We start from the raw sequence: 20,683 nt of genomic DNA on the forward strand, positions 1-20,683 counted from the left end.
ATGAAACTGGGGTAGAAGCATTCAGTCATTACTCACACAAAGAATGAAACAAAGGAAAAAGCAAGTACGTGAGCTCAATCAGGTTAGCTCGCCTGGGAACTTCCCCCTATAAATTTGGAACAGTTGTTGTTGTTGTTTTTAAATGGAGAAAAAGCTGCTAGGAGCAGTGGGTAAAACAAGTGTCATCCTTGTTTTCCAGAATTGAGAAGAACCCACAACAAATATCCTTTATGTCTTAGGATGACCGGGGAATGTTTATTGCACAGTGACTCTTGAGAGAATAGAATTAAAATCAATACCATATTGATTTTAGTCTTTGCGAAATATATCCCCAAATATTTGTATATGACTTTTAAATGCCAGAGCTATTAAAACAAGGGAGCATACCCTCCTTCCTTAGCTAGACAAGGGCAACGCAAGGTTACAAATGATCCCTCCTCTGATCCATTTTCCACACTGTGACAGAAAGAGCTTTTTTCTAAAGTGCGACTCTGATCCAATCACTCCTCTGCTGCGTGTCCTCCATGCATTTTCCATTGCCTCCCTTCACGGCCTGCATGCTCCCTCCCTCCACAGCCCTCTGCCACCCTGTGCTCCAGCCACACACTGCTCCCCACATAGCTCTGCTATGGCACACCTCTCACCCTTTTTCTGTGGTGCTCACTCTACTGGGATGTACCCCGCTCCTCCCAGGTTTGGAAAACTCACCACATCTTTGAAGACTCAGTTCAATAGTAACTTCAACTATGAAGCTTCTAGAAGACGTGGTAAATATACACAATGGGATATTACTCAGCCAAAAAGGAATGAAATCTTATTGTTTGCAGCATCATAGATGGATCTAGAGGGCGTTATGCTAAGTGAAATAAGTCACACAGACAAAGGCAAATACCATGTGATTTTACATATATGTAGAATCTAAAAAACCAAATAAACACACAAACAAAACAGAAATAAACTCATAGATATAGAGAACAAACTGATGGTTACCAGATGGGAGGGGGGTTGGGGGCTGGGCAAAAAAGGTGAAGGGATTAAGAAGTACAAATTGGCAGTTACACAACAGTCACAGGGATGTAAAGTACAGCGTAGGGAATGTAGTTACTAATATTGTAATAACTATGTATGGTGTCAGATGGCTACTAGACTTACTAGGGGATCACTTCATAAGTTATATAAACGTCTAACCACTATTGTTGTACACTTGAAACTAATATAATATAGAATGTCATTTGTAATTGAAAAGTTTTTTTAAAACTATGAAGGTTTTCTTGACCCCTCCATAAACAAGTGACAATTCCTTCCTTTGCCCGCCTATCCCTCTAACATGGCACCTTACACTCGATCACATTTACATGTTTACCTGCCTAACTTTCCCATCTATTAATAGGTTCTGAGTCCTTTGATGGCAGAGATGGTATTTTATCCATTTATATACCCAGCACTTATAAGATAGATTGATGTAGAATAAGTTTTGAATAAGTTTATTTTATGAGTTGAATTTAACTGAATGTACTGAATGAATCAACTCTCCATAAATTAACCTCCCTCTTCTTCTCTCCCTCTCAACACAGACAGATACATACCAGGAAGGATGAAAGGGAAGGCTAAGAAGTGGGCAGAGTGGAACACCTCTTGTGATAGTTCCATGATCAGTCAGTCTGTCTGTCTTTACTTACCATTGATGTTCTGTGCCCAGTGGATGAAGGCAGAAGTGAGGGGCTGTTTTCCCGGTGAGGAAAGTCCAAGCAAGAGCTATCCCGAGAACTGGAGCTTCCTGAGTCACTGTGCAGCTGTACCTTCTCAGACAGCACTCTGGACAGAAAGCTGGCCTTGCGACTGCCCAAGCGACATCTGTCTGTCCAGACCCCACTCTCTCTCATGCTGCCATCGCTGTTTCTGCAGTGACTGTGCAAATGTGTAAGAGGCTCCTCTGAGGGTGGCAGGTCCTGAGACTTCTCCCAGGTCCCTATTGCATAAGGCAGACAGTGCATAGGAGCCATTGTTGCAGCTAGCCAAGACTGGGACCTTGTCTTTGTTAGGCCAAAGGAGGAATGGTCTGGTCGCTGTCCCGGGTGCTGAAATCTAGCACAGTCATCCCAGGACCATGGGCTGTGGACATGGAGCTGTCCACTGTGCTGATCCTTCTCAGCCCAGTCTTTCCTACTGCGGCAAGGGTCTACCTCTGGTTGCCTGGACTGTGGGATTTGCCACAAAGTTTTAGACTTTGGCACATTGACCCGGATGACTTGCTGTTAATTGTTGGCTTGAATTACAGAGATTCTTTCAGACAAGGGGTGCAAATCCTACACTGCTGCAGCACTGAATATTTTTTCAAATGGAATGGAGGGCCCGTTTCATCCTCCATGCCCTCCCTGCTGGACTTCTCGTAAAGTGCCCTCATGATTTTTCTGATTCCCAGATGAAATATTTCTAGTACATTAAGGAACAAAGAGATGGCTGCAATGGTATGCATAAAGAGCATGAAAATGGTTTTCTCTGTGGGCCTTGATACAAAGCAATCCACTGCATTGGGGCATGGAGGTTGAGTGCACTTGTAGAGGGGGTGCATTTGAAACCCATAGAGAATATATTGGCCTATCATAAACCCTACATCCAGCACAGATCTGATCAAGATGTGTAAGATATAAGTACGCAGCAGACAACCTTTCAGAGGGACATTATGGATCCTCTTCTGCTCCTCTAACCTTCTCAGTTCTCTATCTATCCTTTATTGCTCCTCCAATTCAAGCCCTGGGTTCTCCATTTGGGCTCTAAGGTGTGACTTTTGCCTCTGCCTCTCCTTTTCAAAGGCCCTGAGCCTATAAAGGGCATGGCCCATATACACCAGAGAGGGAGAAGACACAAAGATGATCTGTAAAACCCAGAACCTGATCAAAGAGATAGGGAAAGCATCATCATAACAGATATTGTTGCAACCTGGCTGCTTGGTGTTGCAGGCAAATGCTAACTGTTCATCATCCCAGACATCTTCAGCAGCCACACCAAGTACCAGCAATCGGAAAATGAAGAGGATGGTCAGCCAGATTTTCCCCACTATGGTTGAGTGGGAGTGAACTTCCTCTAGGATGCCACCCAATAAGTGCCCGTCTCCCGTGTAAGAGACTAATGTCTGAAACATAAAGAGAACACTGGGGTTAATAGCACCCATGGGTGTAATGTATAAAGACACAGGCTCATCAATACAGTAGGTTCTTTTTTCACATCACTAAAATTATGAAGGATTTTCCAACCCTAATATTTATGGCCCACGCCTGATGAAATAGGATGGTTCCAAGGAATATCAGTTTCTGAAAATAAAAAAAAAAACACTAAAGACCCCTCACAATCTGATCCAATTTCCTTCCTATCCTCTTCTCTCCCACATAAATTTGACTGTCATTCTAGTATACTCCTTGGCTTTCATATTTGTACAATGCATTCTCTTTCACAGTTTTGCTCATTTTTCTACCCATCTGAGATACCCATCTACCATACATCCTACATGATTTTAAACTTCCTCCAGGAAGTTTTCCTTAGCCATCCCAAGTCAGAGTGACTTTTCCCATTTCATTATCCCCACAACACAGTTGTTTATACCACTCATTTGGCACTGTGCCTAAAATGAATTTTGTGATGGCTGTGTCTTATGTCCATCCCCCTTCCTGGAAATGTACACCCTTTGCAGAGACATCTTCTATAGAATTTTGATCTTTGCACACAGAAGGTATCAGTCAATAAACAGTGAATTGAATTGTCTTTTCATTTTAAAACGTGTTGCCTTGACCCTATCACTGGAATAATCATCAGCAGAAAAACAAAGATCCTCGTTATATATTACCCATGGCTCCCACTGCAAGACTGAAAGTACAAGTAAAGAAATCAGCCTGTAGACCTTCACAAACTGGTACAGGGTAGCAGTAAAGAGTGAGCAGATTCAGAAACAGTGCCTCCAATAAGACATATGAGCACATCCATAAAGCCACATCTAGAACAACATGTTTTCATGGAAGCTTTGTTAACTTAAAAGAAAATATAAATCGCTTCTCTAGCAAGCATTTAATCTGGAAAAGAGTCGAAGCATAGCTGACATAAATTACTTGGTTTACCCTGAAAAATGCATGTTTTTCAAGGTTCAATGAGGTCAAAATATTCAGTAGGCTTAAGGTTTCTAAGATGTGGAAGAATTCAAGGTATGAAAGATATGGAGCAAAAACAAGAAAGTATTATTAACTTAAAACAGATAATGAAACAATTTTCTCCTTCCATAATTCATTCATTCAATAATATTTACTAAAATAATACTATCACTGAGGCATTTTGCTAGATGTCAAGGAATTCAACATGAACAAGATATACCTGGTCCAACACTCACAGTAGTCACTAAGTACTCCCGCTAACATATAAAATGGACAAATAGTGGAAAAGCACGAATGAATATCAACTCAAAAATACAAGAGAAAATAAAACATGGAATAATTATATTTTCCCTTCTTATTTCCAAACACAAAAATAAATTCCAAATGGAATAAAGTATTAAATGTAAAAAAGTAAACCATAAAAGTATTAAAATGTAAAACAGTATGTTTTATAATCTTGAAATAAAGGGAGTTTTTTTTTTAAACACATCAACGCCAGAAATTATAACTGGAAAAAAAATACATAGATTTTACCCAACAAAACTGGTGAAAGTGGAGATGTTCAGAAAGCATTTGGGTCTAGAGAACAACAACAAATAAACGAATAAAGCCACAAACTAGAGATAAACATTTCTGAATAATCATTGAATAAGTAGATGAGATCACTCAGGGGCAAGAAGGCAAAGTGAGCCGACAACAGAAACCTGAGAAATAGCATAGGAGGAAAAGTCTACAAATGAAAATGAGAAATGGCCAAAGAGAGGGAGAGGGAAAACATGAGGGTGGTGTCACTGAAACCAAAGCAGGATAGCTTCAAGAATGACAGAACAGTTGGCAATGCCAAATACACATATACATACCATTATTTAAATAAATGAATTGTGGGATATATACACATATGTATCATGCTCTGGGATTCAAAAACTCCATACTATTTGTAAAGATGCCAATTCTTCTCAAATCAATTGATCCAGAGATTCAATGTGAGATTGTATATCACTGAGTAAAATAAAATCATATAAATGTGCATATCTATCTATCGAGATATATATATATATGGTTATATGTATGTGACTATGTGAGCATGGAGGATAACAAACAGGACACACACCAGGAAGTTAATATAAGTTACTGGAGGTCTGTAGGAGGTGATGAGGGTGGAGAGGGAGTTTGGAGGGGGAAGGGAGAAGCAAAAGAGAAAAAGGAAAAACCAAAAAAAAAAAAACACCTCTTCTTCTAAGGAAGCATGACTGATTTTTATACAATGTACACATTTATATAAATTTATACATGTATGTGCATATATTTGCATAAACAATTTTTAAAATAAAATTTTAAAAGTAGTAGATACTCCTAGAATTTGAAAGGGGTATTAATAAAACTTATATTTTACTCTATGTACTTGTGAATTGTTTGAAATTCAAAAATTAAGAATGTAGTCATGTATAGTATTTGCAAATAAAAAATGTGACTTTTAAGCTTTGGACTTATGTCTCATTCACTGAAGCAATAATTTACTAAGTTCTATCCTCTCTTAAAGACTTTAGGTCCTTTTCCATAATCATTCATTAAAAAATTTCTGGCCATTATTCTTTATTAAAAAATAATACCTTTAGCACTTAAAAAGAATTGAGAGCTTCAATTTCATATAAAAACCCTGAGGTGAAAAAACTAACGCATTTCATTAACTTATTCTTTATTTGACAATCCTAAACTATTTAATGCTTCTTTTTGCCACTATCTCCTTAAAAATTGGAAATTATTACTTTTAAATAGCAAATAAACTAGGCCAACATGAAAAACAGAAATACAATCATACTCATATTGGCATGTAAGAGCAAGATCATTTAGGCAAACATCCCTGTTTCCTAAAAATAACTACTTTTTATCATTAAATGACTACAGGTCTTAGGAATATTCTTGAATTTTCTTTTATTATCAAATACTAATTTAGCATCTCCTGTGTAAAAAGCTGGCGCGTCTTTCCTGAATTTTATTTCAGCTCTTATCTTTCTGTTCCCACAGGGATTTCCTATATTTCTCATAAACAAGAAAATACACATATTTTCCACTTACCTTATAGGTGGCCAAAAAAATAACAACCGGCTCAAAGAACCTTGAAGTTGGACTATGCATGGCTAATGAGTGGAACAATTGCTGCTGGTTACAGATATAAAGGCTCTTATCAGCTGGCTGTGAGGCCCAATCCAGAATGAGCACAGTAATTTTGATCAATGGAGAGTAACCTAGTCCTCGCCTGAGGTCAAAATGCCCTTTGGTGCTTTGTAATTCTGTTGTAATATTTCTTTTAATTGGCACCATACTGGTGCCCCTCCTGGTATATCATTTGGAAATGAAAAGTGAAACAAATGATAATTTTCCTTTTTTTTGTTTGTGAATGATTACAGTGATTTGATTTGTGGTGCATTGCTTCCAGTCAATTGATTGCTCTACAAATCGATGTCATAGATCAATGGGTCATGTCTGATTTTATCAGCAGCTGCCTGGGGTGAGTCTCACCTCATGAAATGTGAACAAGTAATAATGGAGTGACTATCAAAACCACCCAAAGTGTTCTTGCAAATCAAACTATGGTGAAAAAAGAAACATCTTAAAAAGAAATGGAGCATTTTTAGGCCACTGAGAGGGGGCTGCACCTGTCTGTAGATTATGTGTTCTAGCAATATTCTATCAGGCTGAAACAGACAGCTCAGGATTTTTTTTTTCTTTTTCAGTAGAGAATCTGAAATCCTTAGAAAGACAGCTATGTCAGACTTTTATAAAGTATTCAGTTTCCAGGGAGGTCAAATGACTTGCCCAGTGCAGATGACGACCAGGTCTCCTAGCTCTGTCTTGCACATCTTACATTAGTCGCATCCCAAGTGCACAATCTCATTGCCATCTTGGGGGAGTTGACATCAAGCGTGTCACTAGAACCCAAAGATGGCTTCAAATCACAGCTCCTATGCCCATTTCTAAGCCTTGTCTTTTCCATACAAAATGTAGACAGTACATAAAATTATTGATAATTCCTAAGTATCATCTGCCCATTCTGTTTTCAGATATTTAGTTTTAAAGGAAGGATGATACAAAAGGTAAACAGGCGAGAAGGTTAAATTTCCATTACCCTGGCACACTAGCCTCAAGTGCAAATTAATTATCAGAACTAGTGGAGGTGAAAACACATTATGTATTAATATGCGTATTTGTAGAGTATTGGGTACACTGTCCTGTGGGGAGCCATGGTTACAGGTGACTCTAAGCTTTACAGAATGGCTCCGTTTATGTTTAACCTGTTTCCCTCCCCCTGAGGCAATTGTCTCTGCCTGCACCTGGGGGGAGCTTGAGCTTGTAAGCTGCTGAGGAATGTGGTGGGAACGGCCAGTTCCCGGACACAGAAGGCTGATGCCTACCAGGGCAATTGATAAGATAATTACTTTTGGGAGTTTCAGTGAATTTTGTGTCTCCTATGTAAAAGTTAAAGAATTTACAGTTGCTAAGATAATGCATACTTTCGTTGCTAAGTTGCACGTACTCAAACTGCATATATAGGTGCAGTAAAATAAACTCAGTGGCTTCAGCATCACTGAGGTCCGCGATCGCCATCATCATATGTGAGAGTGTCTTTTATTCATTCCCACTCCCCCATTCGGGAACCGATCGACTTGTGGCGGCTGGCCCGTCACACTGTCCAAGAATGCCCTCGACATTCAATTGTAAAATTCACCTGGAGAGTAATGAATTTAATACCTTTAATGCATTTTCAGAATCAAAATATTAAAATCAGACATTTATGCATAGAATAACTCAGAAGGAAACACAAGAAACTCCAATTATTAATTGCTTCAAGGGAAGATAACTGGGTGCCTGAAGAAGAGGTAGGATGGATATTTTTACACTGAATCCTCTGAACAGTGAATATATTACTTAAGAAAATAAATATTTAAACCAGAAAGTAAAATAAAATCAACACTAGTATACCACTTCTCACAGTTAGTTCTGTGCTTGTCTCTCCAGGAACCTGAACTGCTTCAAAGGAAGAATGATTCATCTTTTTATTACCAGTTCCTATCACAATGTCAAGACTGAGACGATATATATTTAATTCTTAAAATATACCTCACGTGCATAGAAGCAAGTTAATCACGTGTAATCCTTGGCTCATGGCACACTGCCATGATTCATCCATGCGTAGATCTTAAAAATGTATTCTTTAATTATATAGTGAGAGTCATGAGCATACACCACACTTGAGAACTAGAACCCTGACACTAAATGGTTTTTCTACACACTTCTTCCCTCTCCCTTCCCTTTACCTCCCTGAACCTGTTTACTATTCCTTTCCTTGATATATATCCATCCTATATGTATGCTCTAACAGTATGTTTAGTTTTAGCTGCCTTTAAGCATTATAAAAAGGGCATTATTTCAACAAATGGTGCTAGAACTGGACACCCATATGTAAAAAGTTGAATCTAGCCATAAACCTTACACACGTCCCAAAAATTAACTCAAAATGGATCACAGACGCTACACCTTTCACCATCTTGTCTGAGGGCTACATCGATTTTCCTGTTCGCTGCCATGATTTGGGCACAGAGGACTAGATGGCCTCGGCATCCCCCAGAACACATAATGAGCCACAACCTTATACTGATTGGATCTGATGAGAGGTAGAAAGGACTGTAGATGCTTTAGTAATAAGGCATGCAAGCCACGAGGTAGGCTATGAACCTCAGAAAAATTAAGGGTCTGCCACCTCAGTGAAGTTTCTGGAGATCCATCCCTTCCAAAGTAAAAGATAAGTTGCTGCCCTTTGCACTAATATCACCACCACCCCCACCAACACACACACACACACACACACACATACACACACACACACAGATCTAAGTACTAAAACCCACTACGCTTGATAAGCCTTTGTGAATTCTAGAAGCCATTTAATGTGCTACCCGGCCCACTTAATGATTAACCAGTAAGTAAGGCTGTGAGCTTTCACTGGGGAACAGAAAGAAAAGACTGTGCAGCAAGTTCAGCCTGCAGTGGAAGAGCAGAGCAAGGTACCAACAATCGGGTGCGACTCAAAGAGGCCACAGCTAATAAAGATGCTGTATGACGTCTCAATGAAAGAATCACAGTGCCCTCCTCCAGGATCCTGCAGGAAAGCTATGGCCCTGTTAGAGACTTAATGCCGGACTAGGTGACATCAAGGGACCAGGTGACCTGAGCTGCCCAGTATTAACTGTGTGTTGTCTGACCCACCCAACCATAAGGTTGAGCACAAGAAGCAGCATTGATCGATAAGTGGAAACGTTTTATTTTTAAAAATCAGGTCTGGAAGATATTCGCGTAGTCTGAGCAGGTAGGTCAGACTCAATACGTAATACTGTACCTGCCTCTCTTCTCACTCAGTCCACATCGACAGTCTCACGTGGACATCCTTAGGCCCGTTACCTGTGGAGAAAAAAAGATCTGGACCTATTTATTTATTTATTTATTTATATATATCTCTCTCCTTACACAGCTACTTGGAGGCCCAAAGTAGAATCTATTCAAAGATAGTGGTTAAAAGGTTGGCTGAATGGTTCAAGACTTAGAAAGAACATTCCTGGAAATGACAGTTTAGAGAAGAAGTAATGTGAATGGACTTCTAAGATTGGACACAGGACAGAAAATATCTGTGTCCCAGGTGGATGTTCACCAAAGGCATTTATTGCAGATCTCAATGAGATAGACAAGATAATACATAACACGTCAGTCTGTCGCTTTCCCTTGCAAACCCAGTGTATGCTTAATGGACCCATGTACAAAATGACCATATGGCAAGAAAGTAAACTTTGTATGAGCTCGACAACATGGGCTTCCCCTCCTGGACTTGTTTTTGTTAAGTATTTTCTCCAAAAATTGTTTACAATGTGGATCTTTAAGTGGTAATGTTTTTATTAAGAGCCTCATATTTGAATACTAATTTAAATGGATGCAAAATTTTAGATCTAGTACTTGAAAAAGTTTCCTTACAGCCAACAATGCTCTTGAAAAGACTGGGTCAACCTGATTCTTGGTCCTTCATACAATGGTTTACTATCTAAAAGCTTTTAGATTTTTATTATCTTTGATACTCTTAAGTTGTTTCAGCGTATGTCTAGATGCGGTTACTTCTTTTTCTTTCTTGTTTGGCATTCTACGGCCCCTTTATCCTTTAAATCTTGTCTTCTTCTGGACCCTTTTGTTACTTGAATGTTGGCACATCTTGTCCATCTCGCTTAAATCTGCATTCATATTTGTTACTCTTTTTTTTTTTTTTTTGCTTCTTTCTAGGAGAGTCAATCTGATTTTCCAACTAATTCATTCTTTCGCTGTATCCATTCTATTTTTACTCCATTTTATTATGTTCTTTATTTTAAATGTTTTTTTATATTTACTTAGTTTATTATTGCTTATTCTTGTATCATATTACCAAAATCTTCCCTTTTTAAAAATGTTTATTGGCTTCATTTTTTTTATTTGGGGAAGGGGAACAGGACTTTATTGGGGAACAGTGTGTACTTCCAGGACTTTTCAAGTCAAGTTGTTATCCTTTCAATCTTAGTTGTGGAGGGTGCAGCTCAGCTCCAGGTCCAGTTGCTGTTGTTAGTTGCAGGGGGTGCAGCCCACCATCCCTTGTGGGAGTCGAACCAGCAACCTTGTGGTTGAAAGCTTGTGCTCCAACCAACTGAGCCATCTGGCACTGGCCCATGTGGCAATTGAACCGGCAGCCTTCGGTATTAGGTGCATGGAGCTCCAACCACCTGAGCCAGTGGGCCGGCCCTACTGGCTTTATTTTAGATTCTGATGGTCTTATTGTGGAGAGAGAGGCCCAGAGAGCAGTTTCCAGGCTTCGGCCTCATGCAGAAAGGTACTGGCTCGGGTAGTAGATGGCCAACAGCTGTGGCTAGTTGGCCTTCAGCTGTAACCAGTTAGCCATTAGCCACTGATGTGACTTCCGTGGCTATGTTGGTTGGTTGGCTGGTTAGCAGAGAAGCGGTCGCAGGCTGCAGATCGTGTGGCTCCTGCTTCCTGTGTCTCCAACCCAGCTGCCAGAGAGAATATAGTGGTATGACTCCCCTATCTATGGCTCCGTTGTTTTTCCTTGTAGGCCTCACCATATCCTGCGTTCTTGTGCGGGGAGCGGGAGCTGAGTCCCTGCATGACACATGGCGCAGAGAGCAGGGTATGGTGCCGGCCAGAATTTTCAAAGGGGTAATGGAGCAGTTTATAGGTATGAAAGGTCAGTTTCGTGAGCAGGGTATGGTGATGGCCAGAACTCTCGGAAGGACGGTGGAGCAGTTTGTGCATATGAACACTCAGTCTCAGGAAGCCCGTGAGGAGCTGCGCCGGGAACAGGAGGCGCAATCTGCCTGGGAGAAACGTGACCCCTCGGTGAATCGGTGGTCCTCTAGAGCCTCCGGATGGCACGCCGCCCTGTTGGCCAAAGCAAGCATCTTCCTCCCGGTCTGCTGCTGCTGTGGGCTCCTAGAGTTGTGGACACCTTACACCCAGGCCTCCACCCCGTCGGACACCTGGCGCAGCGAGCAGGATTCCGGCCAGGTAGGAACGGTGCCTGACTCTGGGCAGGAGGACAGGTGACCCCTCACAGTGTGTGGTACCCGGTAGCCACTGTTCTCGGGAGTTGCACCCCCAAAGAGGTGTGGGAGGACATGGATGGCTCTCCGGCCAGCGTGGAGAGGGCCCTGCAGGTTCTAGCTGTGTGGTTGCCGGAGAAGGCAAAGGGTTACAGCCGGCTGTGTGGGCTGGATGTTCCTCGCCGCGTTGTATCGTAGCACAGAGGATGCGCTTAATGAATAGCCCAGGTGTAGGACCAGCAGCCCCGGGAGGGGAGTGCTGGAAGCTCAGGACCGTCGGTTGGAGGAGGTTCTCACCGCGGTACATGGTAACTCAGAGAAAGCGCTTGCTGGAATAGCCCAGGTTGGGACCAGGTGTCCCAGTGGGAGGCACTGGAAGCTCGGGTCCGCCTGTTAGAGAATGAGCCCCACAGTGGAGACTCTGACGCACAGGTGGACAACACTCCCGGGGCCCAAAGTTTGCTCGTGTTTTACCTTTTGCTTCATGATGGGCCGGGTGTGGGGGGTTGGGAGCTACATTGTCTCCTCACGTTTCTGGTTGGCAGAGAAGTGGAAGGCAGGCTGCAGATAGTGCGGCTCCTGCTTCCAGCCGCCAGTGAGAATATAGCGGTATGACTCCCCTACCTATGGCTCCGTTGGTGTTCCTTTTTGGCTTCCCCATATCCTGCATTATATGGGGAGCGGGAGCTGAGTCCCTGCATGACACTTATGTAATCCAGTTCGTTGTTTTCCCTTGAATCAGTGGTATCTTAGTTATCACTTTACTTTGGCTTATGAACTCATTTACCTGGCGGTATTGGCTCTTCTGAGTAAGATGCACTGGGGAAAAACTGAGGCCCAGCCTTCTAGGCTACTTTGGGGCTCAAAGAGGGAAGATAAGCAATATGGTGGACAGCACCAGCACTATAAAAGCCAGCTAATCATTTCAGTTTGTTACCTACCAAGCAGTCCTTAAGATCAGGGCTTCCCCTTCAGGCACCCTGGGAGAAATGTCAATTTCCTAAGGCACTTCCTAGATAGAGTCTTGGGCCTAGATTATAACCCACCCGTCCTATGAATCTGGAGGAAGAAGAGTGAACAAATAATGTGCAAGCTAGTCAGTCCTTACTTGTTTTCCCCAAATCTTCACCCAAAAGGGCTTTGGTGCTGCCCTGATTTTATCTGTGAGGACACATGCAGCTGAGGTCTGGTTCACTGTACTAGTACCTGCTGTGAAAAAGCAGCCAAAGGCAACTAGTTTTCTCTAATGAATCTACACAGATATTTAGCCAGCCACACCCCCACCAAGTACTACCTCAAAATAGCCTCCCATCTGCCCTGGGATTTTTGCCTGTCCCCCCCCCCCCCTTTAATTATTATCTAAACACACCAAAAAAACCCAAAACAAAAAACAGTCTAATCAAAATATAACAGAACTTTACATGGTTTTATTTGTACATTACTGGTATTGAAAGCAAACTTTGTACAAAAAGTTTTATACAGATAAAAAAAAAATCCTTGGCTGGGAAAACCATTTATGTGTGTGTATACACACAAATACACACACACACACACACACACAGTACTGTACATTATTTTCAGTATACATATTTACAGATACACTATTTAAATTACTTTACAATTTACCAAAATGAGGAGGCAATTAGAAAAGCAAATAAAAACAGATGAAAATGAACTAAATTTAAAATGCTACAAAACTATTAAAAATCTAGAAAAGAAAGTCATTTCTTTGAAATATGAAAACTAAGGTTTTGATACTATATTGTTGCTTTTATGTTAATAACAAATCCCAACCTGTTTAAAAATGAGTATCTGGACCAATAACAGGTAAGCAAATCAGACTGACAACTGGAACAAGCGGAACATGCTGACTTGAGATTAAAGAGTCAGCAAGTAATAACATGTAATTATTATACATTAAATTCCCCATTTAAAACATGAGGAATTCCAAACTTCTGTGTTGTATGCAATATCAATTAAGACTCCAAGGAATTCAGCAACTTATCTGTAATGTAAGAAAATGCTGAAGTTATGATTCTGTTTTTCTGATATGACCATTTCCTAAAATGATCTTTTAAATGAGTTCTACTTAGATAATATCGATGTTAAAGAACTAGCTTTTTACAAAATCAGTTTGGTAACTTTATCATTATACTGATTTTGAAAAGAATTCAATCAGACTGTAGTATTTGGGAGGAAAAATCAATTAAAGACAAGCCAGGAATGAAATAACCCATTAATTGTACTGTCATGCAGGCCAATAAAATCTCCAATATCAAATCCAATAAAAGATTTTAGATTTATAATGGAGTTGATTTTGGAAATTTCAAACTAATGAGCATCACTCCCTAATACCAGTTAATTCTTCCATGAATATACGTTATCTTTACAAGAGACTAGAAGTCATCTTTTAAGATAACGTTCAGATTCAAAATAAAAAACTCAGTTTAATTTCTTAAAGACAGTGAAAGTTTTAAAGGACAGTAAATCTGAAAAATAATCAGGCCATTTTTACCTTAAACTATATTTTTAAAGGTTCTTTAGAATAAGCTTTTCCTTCAAATTCCCTTTTATTAAGTCTCACATTCTGAATTATAGAAATGAAGTTTTACCTTCATAGTAGTATCTCCTGAGCGTCTCATTAGCAAACTAGTTGCTTTGAGAGGATACTGAAATTAACAGTTTCTAAAGATGGTAATTTACATCTGGTCTAGAAAGATTTACCACTCAAATATATTAAGAACCCTTCACGCTGAGATCTATGGCCAAGTATGGTTTCTATTCAGATTTAATTTAATTTGAACTTAATTTAAAATTGGGTGTTCTGCATTTAAGTAATGATGCCTACAAATCAACTGAGAAATAGTGATATATTTAAGCAACTGATTCAGGTCTTACAGAGAAATCCTGCTGATAAACCAGTATTGCCTTAATAAACCTGTACAATAGCTTCAAGAAACTCAGGAAACATGTCTGTGGACATTACTAATAATTTAAGATGGTAAATCATGTCATCTTTTCAGATGACAATGGATTTCATGTTTATGAATATATGTTTTGTGTTTTAAAGTACTTTAGCATTCCTAATTAAAAATGTGAAAAAATAATTTAATGTGAAAAACGCTAAATTACGATGACGGCACAGACATCGTAGCCTGTGAAACATACTGCTATTCAAGAATGTTTTATTTTTCTTCATCTATAAAAAAAAAGTTGTATTAATCATCAAATGGATTGCCCCCCACCCCCACGTTAGACTCCTCAGCAATCAGAAGGTTGAGGAGAAATGCCACAGTGGTCTGAATAGCAGCAGGCTTCACGGAGCACGTCCTGTAGATGAGATGACCTGAGAAGGCTGCACGTCCTGTAGATGAGATGACCTGAGAAGGCTGCACCAGCAGTCATCCTCCAACCCGAGACTGAGGCAGGAACTCAACCGGAGGTCTCTCACCCACTCCTTACATCTTCAATGACTAACAGGCCACTCACTGCACAGTTAAGAGTATCAACCATTTACTTTACGAGTCTCCTGTAGTGTAACCATTAACTACCTGCACTTTGACTTTTCAAAGAGCTTCAATAGCTGCTGGAATCTTTCTGAGACCTGAAAAATTAAAAATGAGTGGCAATTATCAATATCTCAATTTTTTTTTTTAATCTTTGATGACTACTTTCACAAAACTTCTTACAAAAGTTACCACCAATAATAAAGAGATGAAGTAATGTTTAGAAAAAATATTTTCATACTAAAAGTGATTGCCAGTTTAACTCTTCAGTATTAAACTTTCCTAAGCAAACATTTCAAAAAACTGCTTGAAATCAAATAAGTAAATGGTAAGACAACAGAAAAAAAAAGGATTGTTCTTCCATGATTACCTAGTTTACAACAGTCCTACATGAAAAGCCATACTTTTAAAGAAGGCCAAGAAATATTTACATATTTTAAACATGTTAAAATGAAATTAAGTATTTAGAGTAGTAACATCTGTGAAATTATAGAGATATAAAAGCTGGGTAGTTACCTGAGATGGATTTTTATTCAAGTTGGCAGCTAAATAAGAAAATGTTTTCATTGATGGCCCTCTTTTCTGACACTCCAATAAAATTTCCCGATCATCATTTCTAAAGGAGGGAAAATGTTATTTAGCTTTTGTAGATCAGAGCAGAAAGTTAACAAAAATTCCACTGCCTTAATTGTCCACCAACAGGAGGTGACATTTTTATTAAAAAGCTATAGAAAAAAGAAAAAGTCTGTATACCAACATGGACAATGGTTATCTATGAGGAATAAGATTATGGATGATTTTAATCTTTGAGCTCATACTTATTCCCAAAATTTCCTAAAACAAACATACTAATTATTCTAATGACAAAATTAAAGCTTTTTAAAAATTCTACCTTTAATGCATATAGTACTTTAAAAATTAGGGACCAGGGGGTGGCCGGTTAGCTCAGTTGGTTAGAGCATGATGCTAGGGTAATAACACCAAGGTTGCCGGTTTGATCCCCACATGGGCCACTGTGAGCTGCGCCCTCCTTAAAAAAAAAAAGGGGCCCAAGTATGAGCACAGACTTAGTAAACAAAACAACCAAAAGTAAAATAGAATTCAAATCTTCTAATTCCCAGGCCTCTGCTTTGCCTACAGACTCAGAATCCAAGTGTGTTATGACAATCTGAGACTTTATCGTGCCATCTTGTAAGTTACCTGAAAAGAAGGCACAGAGGACTTTGGTATTAAACAGAAATGATCACCGATTTCAACAAAATTCAGCTTCCCTCATTATGTACTCTAGCTAAGTCTGCAGACCATAGACCTCTAGTCCAACGGTTCACAATGGTGGTTACTTTTACGTCTGTCTGAAATGGGGTCTATAAATCTGCATTTCTTAAAAAGTTCACATAAAAATCTAAAGTACAATCTGTTTATGAAACTGTTTTCTGTTGTTGTTGTTAAGGAGGGCGCAGCTCACAGTGGCCCATGTGGGGATCGAACCGGGAACCTTAGTGTTATCAGCACCGCGCTCTAACCAACTGAGCTAACTGGCCACCCCTATGAAACTTTTTTGAAACTCTTAATTTAGGGGAAAATTCAATGATAAAAGCTCACACTTTTTTGCCCCATTTTACCACCTGTCATTCATTTCCAAAATGTGCTTATACCAGTTCTTTACAAATGAAAGAATTCTTTTTAACTGAAAAGCTGAGGTTAAAACACAATGAAAATTTCTATCTATGGTGCTAGTGCACATCCCTGGTTATGGAATGTGGCTCCTAGTCTAGAGCCACTGCTCTAGACTGTTCTATAAGACAGCTGGATTGTACCCTAGAATGTATTTTCTACCATCTTTGGCTACTTTTGTAGTAAGTCATCAACTTTCCTTATTTTAGGATGGGAAACAACTATGATGACATGACAGAATAGATTACAGGCTTCTCAAAATTTCCTGGTGATTTAAACATCTCAGAAAATCCTTACCTTGTCCATGAAACTATAATTTCTCCCTTCTTTTTAACAACATTTTTTGCAGAAAGGCTTACAGGAGAAGTGCCAGATGCTGGTGATGGGTCCTTCATCCCCGGGCTTGCCTTCAATGATGAGGGGTCTTTAGTCACTGCAGGGGCCTTTTTCTTGCTCATTTTCCTTCGGTGAGCTTCACCATTCTCACCAGAATTTGGGGATATTTTCTTGGTCTTTTCCTTACTGGTTAAATCTGTTTCCTTTCTCTGTTTTTTCTGAGCAGAATGATTTAGATCAGAAAGGTTTTTTCTCTTCTTGTGAGCATTATCCAAAGCCCCAGGCAACTCTGAACTATCAGCATTTGATGCCAGCTCCGATTTTGAATCCTCCTTTTTCACGTCACATGAACTGGGAGATTCCAAGGTCAAATCGATACAGGCTTCCTCAACAATGCATTCCACAGGCTTGTCTGCCACTTGCACCTTCTCTTCTTTACAGTTATCTTCATCTACACATAACACCTGACACCCCAAGTGTTCAACAGCTAAAGCAGGACAGTTATCTTCATTTTTACTCTCACTTGAAACATCTTCTGTCAAATCAATAAAAGCATCAACAGTACCAGGCTGCACAGTGTCTAATATTTGAGCATTTTGATCCAAATTGCTTCCAGAACATCCCAACTGATCAATATTTAAAACTGCTGCTTCTATAAGTTCCCCCAAGTTTTTGGTCTCAGTGACTGTATCTTTCGTGAGGTCTACATATGTGTTTGGAAGACGACCCTCAGCAGAATGTGGAATTTCTTCCATCAGAGGCAATCCTTCCACACTTTCAGGCACTTTTGGTTCCCATACTTGATGCAACTTGAAACACTGCTCGGCCACTTCATTACGATGACCCTCTTTGTCCGAAGCGTCTTTAAGAAACTCATATATGTCAGGAACCTGTGTTTGCATCATACAGTCCTGCTCTTCATGAGCTACTTTACTGCTGTCAACATTTTTGTTGGAATGTTTTAATTCCTCCACAGATTCAAAAGCTGTGTTCTGACATAAACTAGATTCCTTCTCTGCTGCTTCCTCAGCTTCCTTTGCCATTCTGGGCAAAGATGTTAATGACTCACTATCCCCCGTATTCTGTGTAAGACCAGGGGAGGTAGGTGGCGCTGCATGCCGTATCTTCACAATGAAATGGTCATTGGACTTTTCCATTATCACAGCGTGCATGGGTAGGTTAGGGTGGTACTGAAATCCGGGAGCAACAGACCGGCTTGTCCATGACGAAGAACAGCTGGATTTACTGCTTGAGTTATCAGACTCCAGAGCTAAATGAATGTCTTGTTCAGATGCATCCTCTTCCTCCAGCAAGGCATCTTCACTAAAATGGGCACTAATCACTTCTTCAGGAGTTGAACTAGACAAAACTTCAGGCTTTAAGAAACTGAGATGGCCATCTGACTTCAGAGGTGATGGTACTGTCAAAGATACTGCTAGATCTTCAAGAAGTATGGAAGAAATACAGGGCTTGCTCTTTTCTGAACTACATATATTATCTTTGCTTAAAGCTATGTTGGTAGACACATCAAACATACAACTTTCATCTAACACATCAGGATGAACTGGCAACGAAAGCCCTGAAGACAGAGATGGACCTTTTTCAGATGATAATAATGACCAATTATCATCACTAATCATTTTAGGACATGGAGAAACCACCCCTGAAACTAGCTCTTCTGTTGTACAAGCTGGTATAGATTCACACAGCAACTGTTTCTCTGGAGTCTTTAATTCCCACTCATTTTTTTCATTACAGTTAACACTGTTGTCTAAAAGATCACCTTGCAACAAACTTTTAAATATTTCACCCATCTGCGCATCACTCACTAAATTAAAAGTAAGGCTAGATGCTTGCTGTTCAGTAAGTATCTCGAAACAGCGTTCTGGCTTCAAGCCTGCATGCTGGGATGTCTGTGCATCCTCAATGGTGCTGCCTTCCATTTTTCCCGGCTTTGGGGTGCTCGGACAGTTTAGGTCCAAGGAGTGCTCTTCAGATTGAGAGTTCTTAATAATATCAAAACAAGTGTTAAAACTCTTTTTAATGTCGTCCTTTACTGTGCGAATACTGGTGTTGTTTTGGTCTTGATGTTTTTCCTCCGATTTTTTACACCCCAGTAAAGACTTACAATAAATAGAATCTTCTGATTTGGGGTATTTCTCTTTCCGCATTTCTTTGGAGTTGTGCACGTTCCCCTTCTGTTTTGTTTTCCCTTTATATATCTTTTCAAGTTTTCCTTCATCACTGTCACTGCCAAAGTTTGTGGAATCACAAAACTTTATTAAGATTTTCTTAAGCTTGACAAACAAATAATCAAGTTGTTCATCTACAAATTTCCACGTTTTTTTTTTCATATCTGGTAACTGCTGTTCAAATAAACGATCCACTATGCCATTCTTTTTAACTTGCTTAAGTTTGGATTCTATAACATCACAGAGATTCTTCTGTAAAATAGTCACTGACTTAGACATTTTGGATAAGTCAATGTGTTTAATTAGTGATGTAAAACTCAAAATTGCTGAGTCAATAATTCTATGAAATTGTTTTAGTGGAAAATTCACCTTGAATTTCATGTAATTTTTCCTTACATGTTTTCTTATCATTCGTAACATGTGCATAACCTCTCGTACATGAGAGGGTACAGCAATAATTGGAACTATTTTTTCCAGGTTGGAGGTGCTCATTGTCTTGTCTTTCTTCTCTGTTTTTGAAGACCTGCTAGATTCCCTTTGTCTTTTATTCCATGTCCTTTTGGTCTGCTGAATTACTATAGGTGTTTTCCTATTGTCTTTATCCAAATGCACAGTACTTTTCCTGCTTCTGGGGCTAATTTTTGTGTTGTGCACTTCAGTAGCTCTAGGTTTGGCACTTTTTTCAAAACCTTTTTGTGGTTTAGAATTTTCACTGTCACTTAGAATTTCTCCTTCTTCTAATTCATCTATAGATGAATTCTTATGGGCGTCTGCTTCTGTAAATTTGTCAGATTTGCAAATAGGCTTTTGATTTTCTTTGTTGAGATCAGACTGATTCTTGGAGGTAGAATGAGCTGAATTTGGTGGAAACACATCTGTGGAAGAGAAAGTACATTACAGTCATATGACCACTGAGTCTTAGTCATTTGACATTTCCATACTAAATATAACAAGAAATACTCAAGTATTTCATTGTAATAGCTCTTTTAAAAAGCAAAATGTTAATGCCTAATACTTATTCATGTCATTGGTCTTTACCGTTCTCAGAAGTGCTCAGGAGTTGTCTGACAATGATAATGTACAGTTGGTCATTTGGATAACCATCAACCAACTGTTCAGGTATCTTTACCTCAGGTTAGCAGCATCACCTACTGAGTCATCTGATGATAGCTTTTGAACAACAAAATATATATCTGAAAGCCAGCAAAGCG

At 39.5% G+C, this 20,683-nt stretch overlaps 2 protein-coding genes across 9 annotated transcripts in view; both read right to left on the minus strand.

Moving 5' to 3' along the window:
- Positions 1-1,431: 1,431 nt before the first annotated feature.
- Positions 1,432-3,172, minus strand: GJA10 (gap junction protein alpha 10). The gene is given in 4 exon segments (XM_074333949.2): positions 1,432-1,576; positions 1,579-1,671; positions 1,674-2,296; positions 2,299-3,172. Coding segments are annotated over 4 exon segments (1,677 nt in total). The 3' UTR covers positions 1,432-1,489.
- Positions 3,173-13,171: 9,999 nt separating this feature from the next.
- Positions 13,172-20,683, minus strand: part of CASP8AP2 (caspase 8 associated protein 2) — a 32,210-nt gene continuing 24,698 nt past the window's right edge. For 6 of the 8 annotated variants that reach the window (XM_019743285.3, XM_019743288.3, XM_019743284.3 and 3 more), the window contains 3 exons: positions 17,242-20,347; positions 15,787-15,886; positions 13,172-15,368 (listed from right to left, as the gene is read on the minus strand). In XM_019743285.3, the coding sequence (XP_019598844.3) occupies positions 15,312-15,368; positions 15,787-15,886; positions 17,242-20,347 (3,263 nt within the window). In that variant the 3' untranslated portion in view covers positions 13,172-15,311. The remainder of the gene's footprint in view (positions 15,369-15,786; positions 15,887-17,241; positions 20,348-20,683) is intronic. The other 2 variants (XM_088795560.1, XM_088795561.1) reach the window with 2 other exon arrangements.

The sequence above is a fragment of the Rhinolophus sinicus genome, chromosome 2 (assembly GCF_057876585.1).
Source record: "Rhinolophus sinicus isolate RSI-liver-muscle chromosome 2, RSI-T2T, whole genome shotgun sequence".
Taxonomy (NCBI): Eukaryota; Metazoa; Chordata; class Mammalia; order Chiroptera; family Rhinolophidae; genus Rhinolophus; species Rhinolophus sinicus.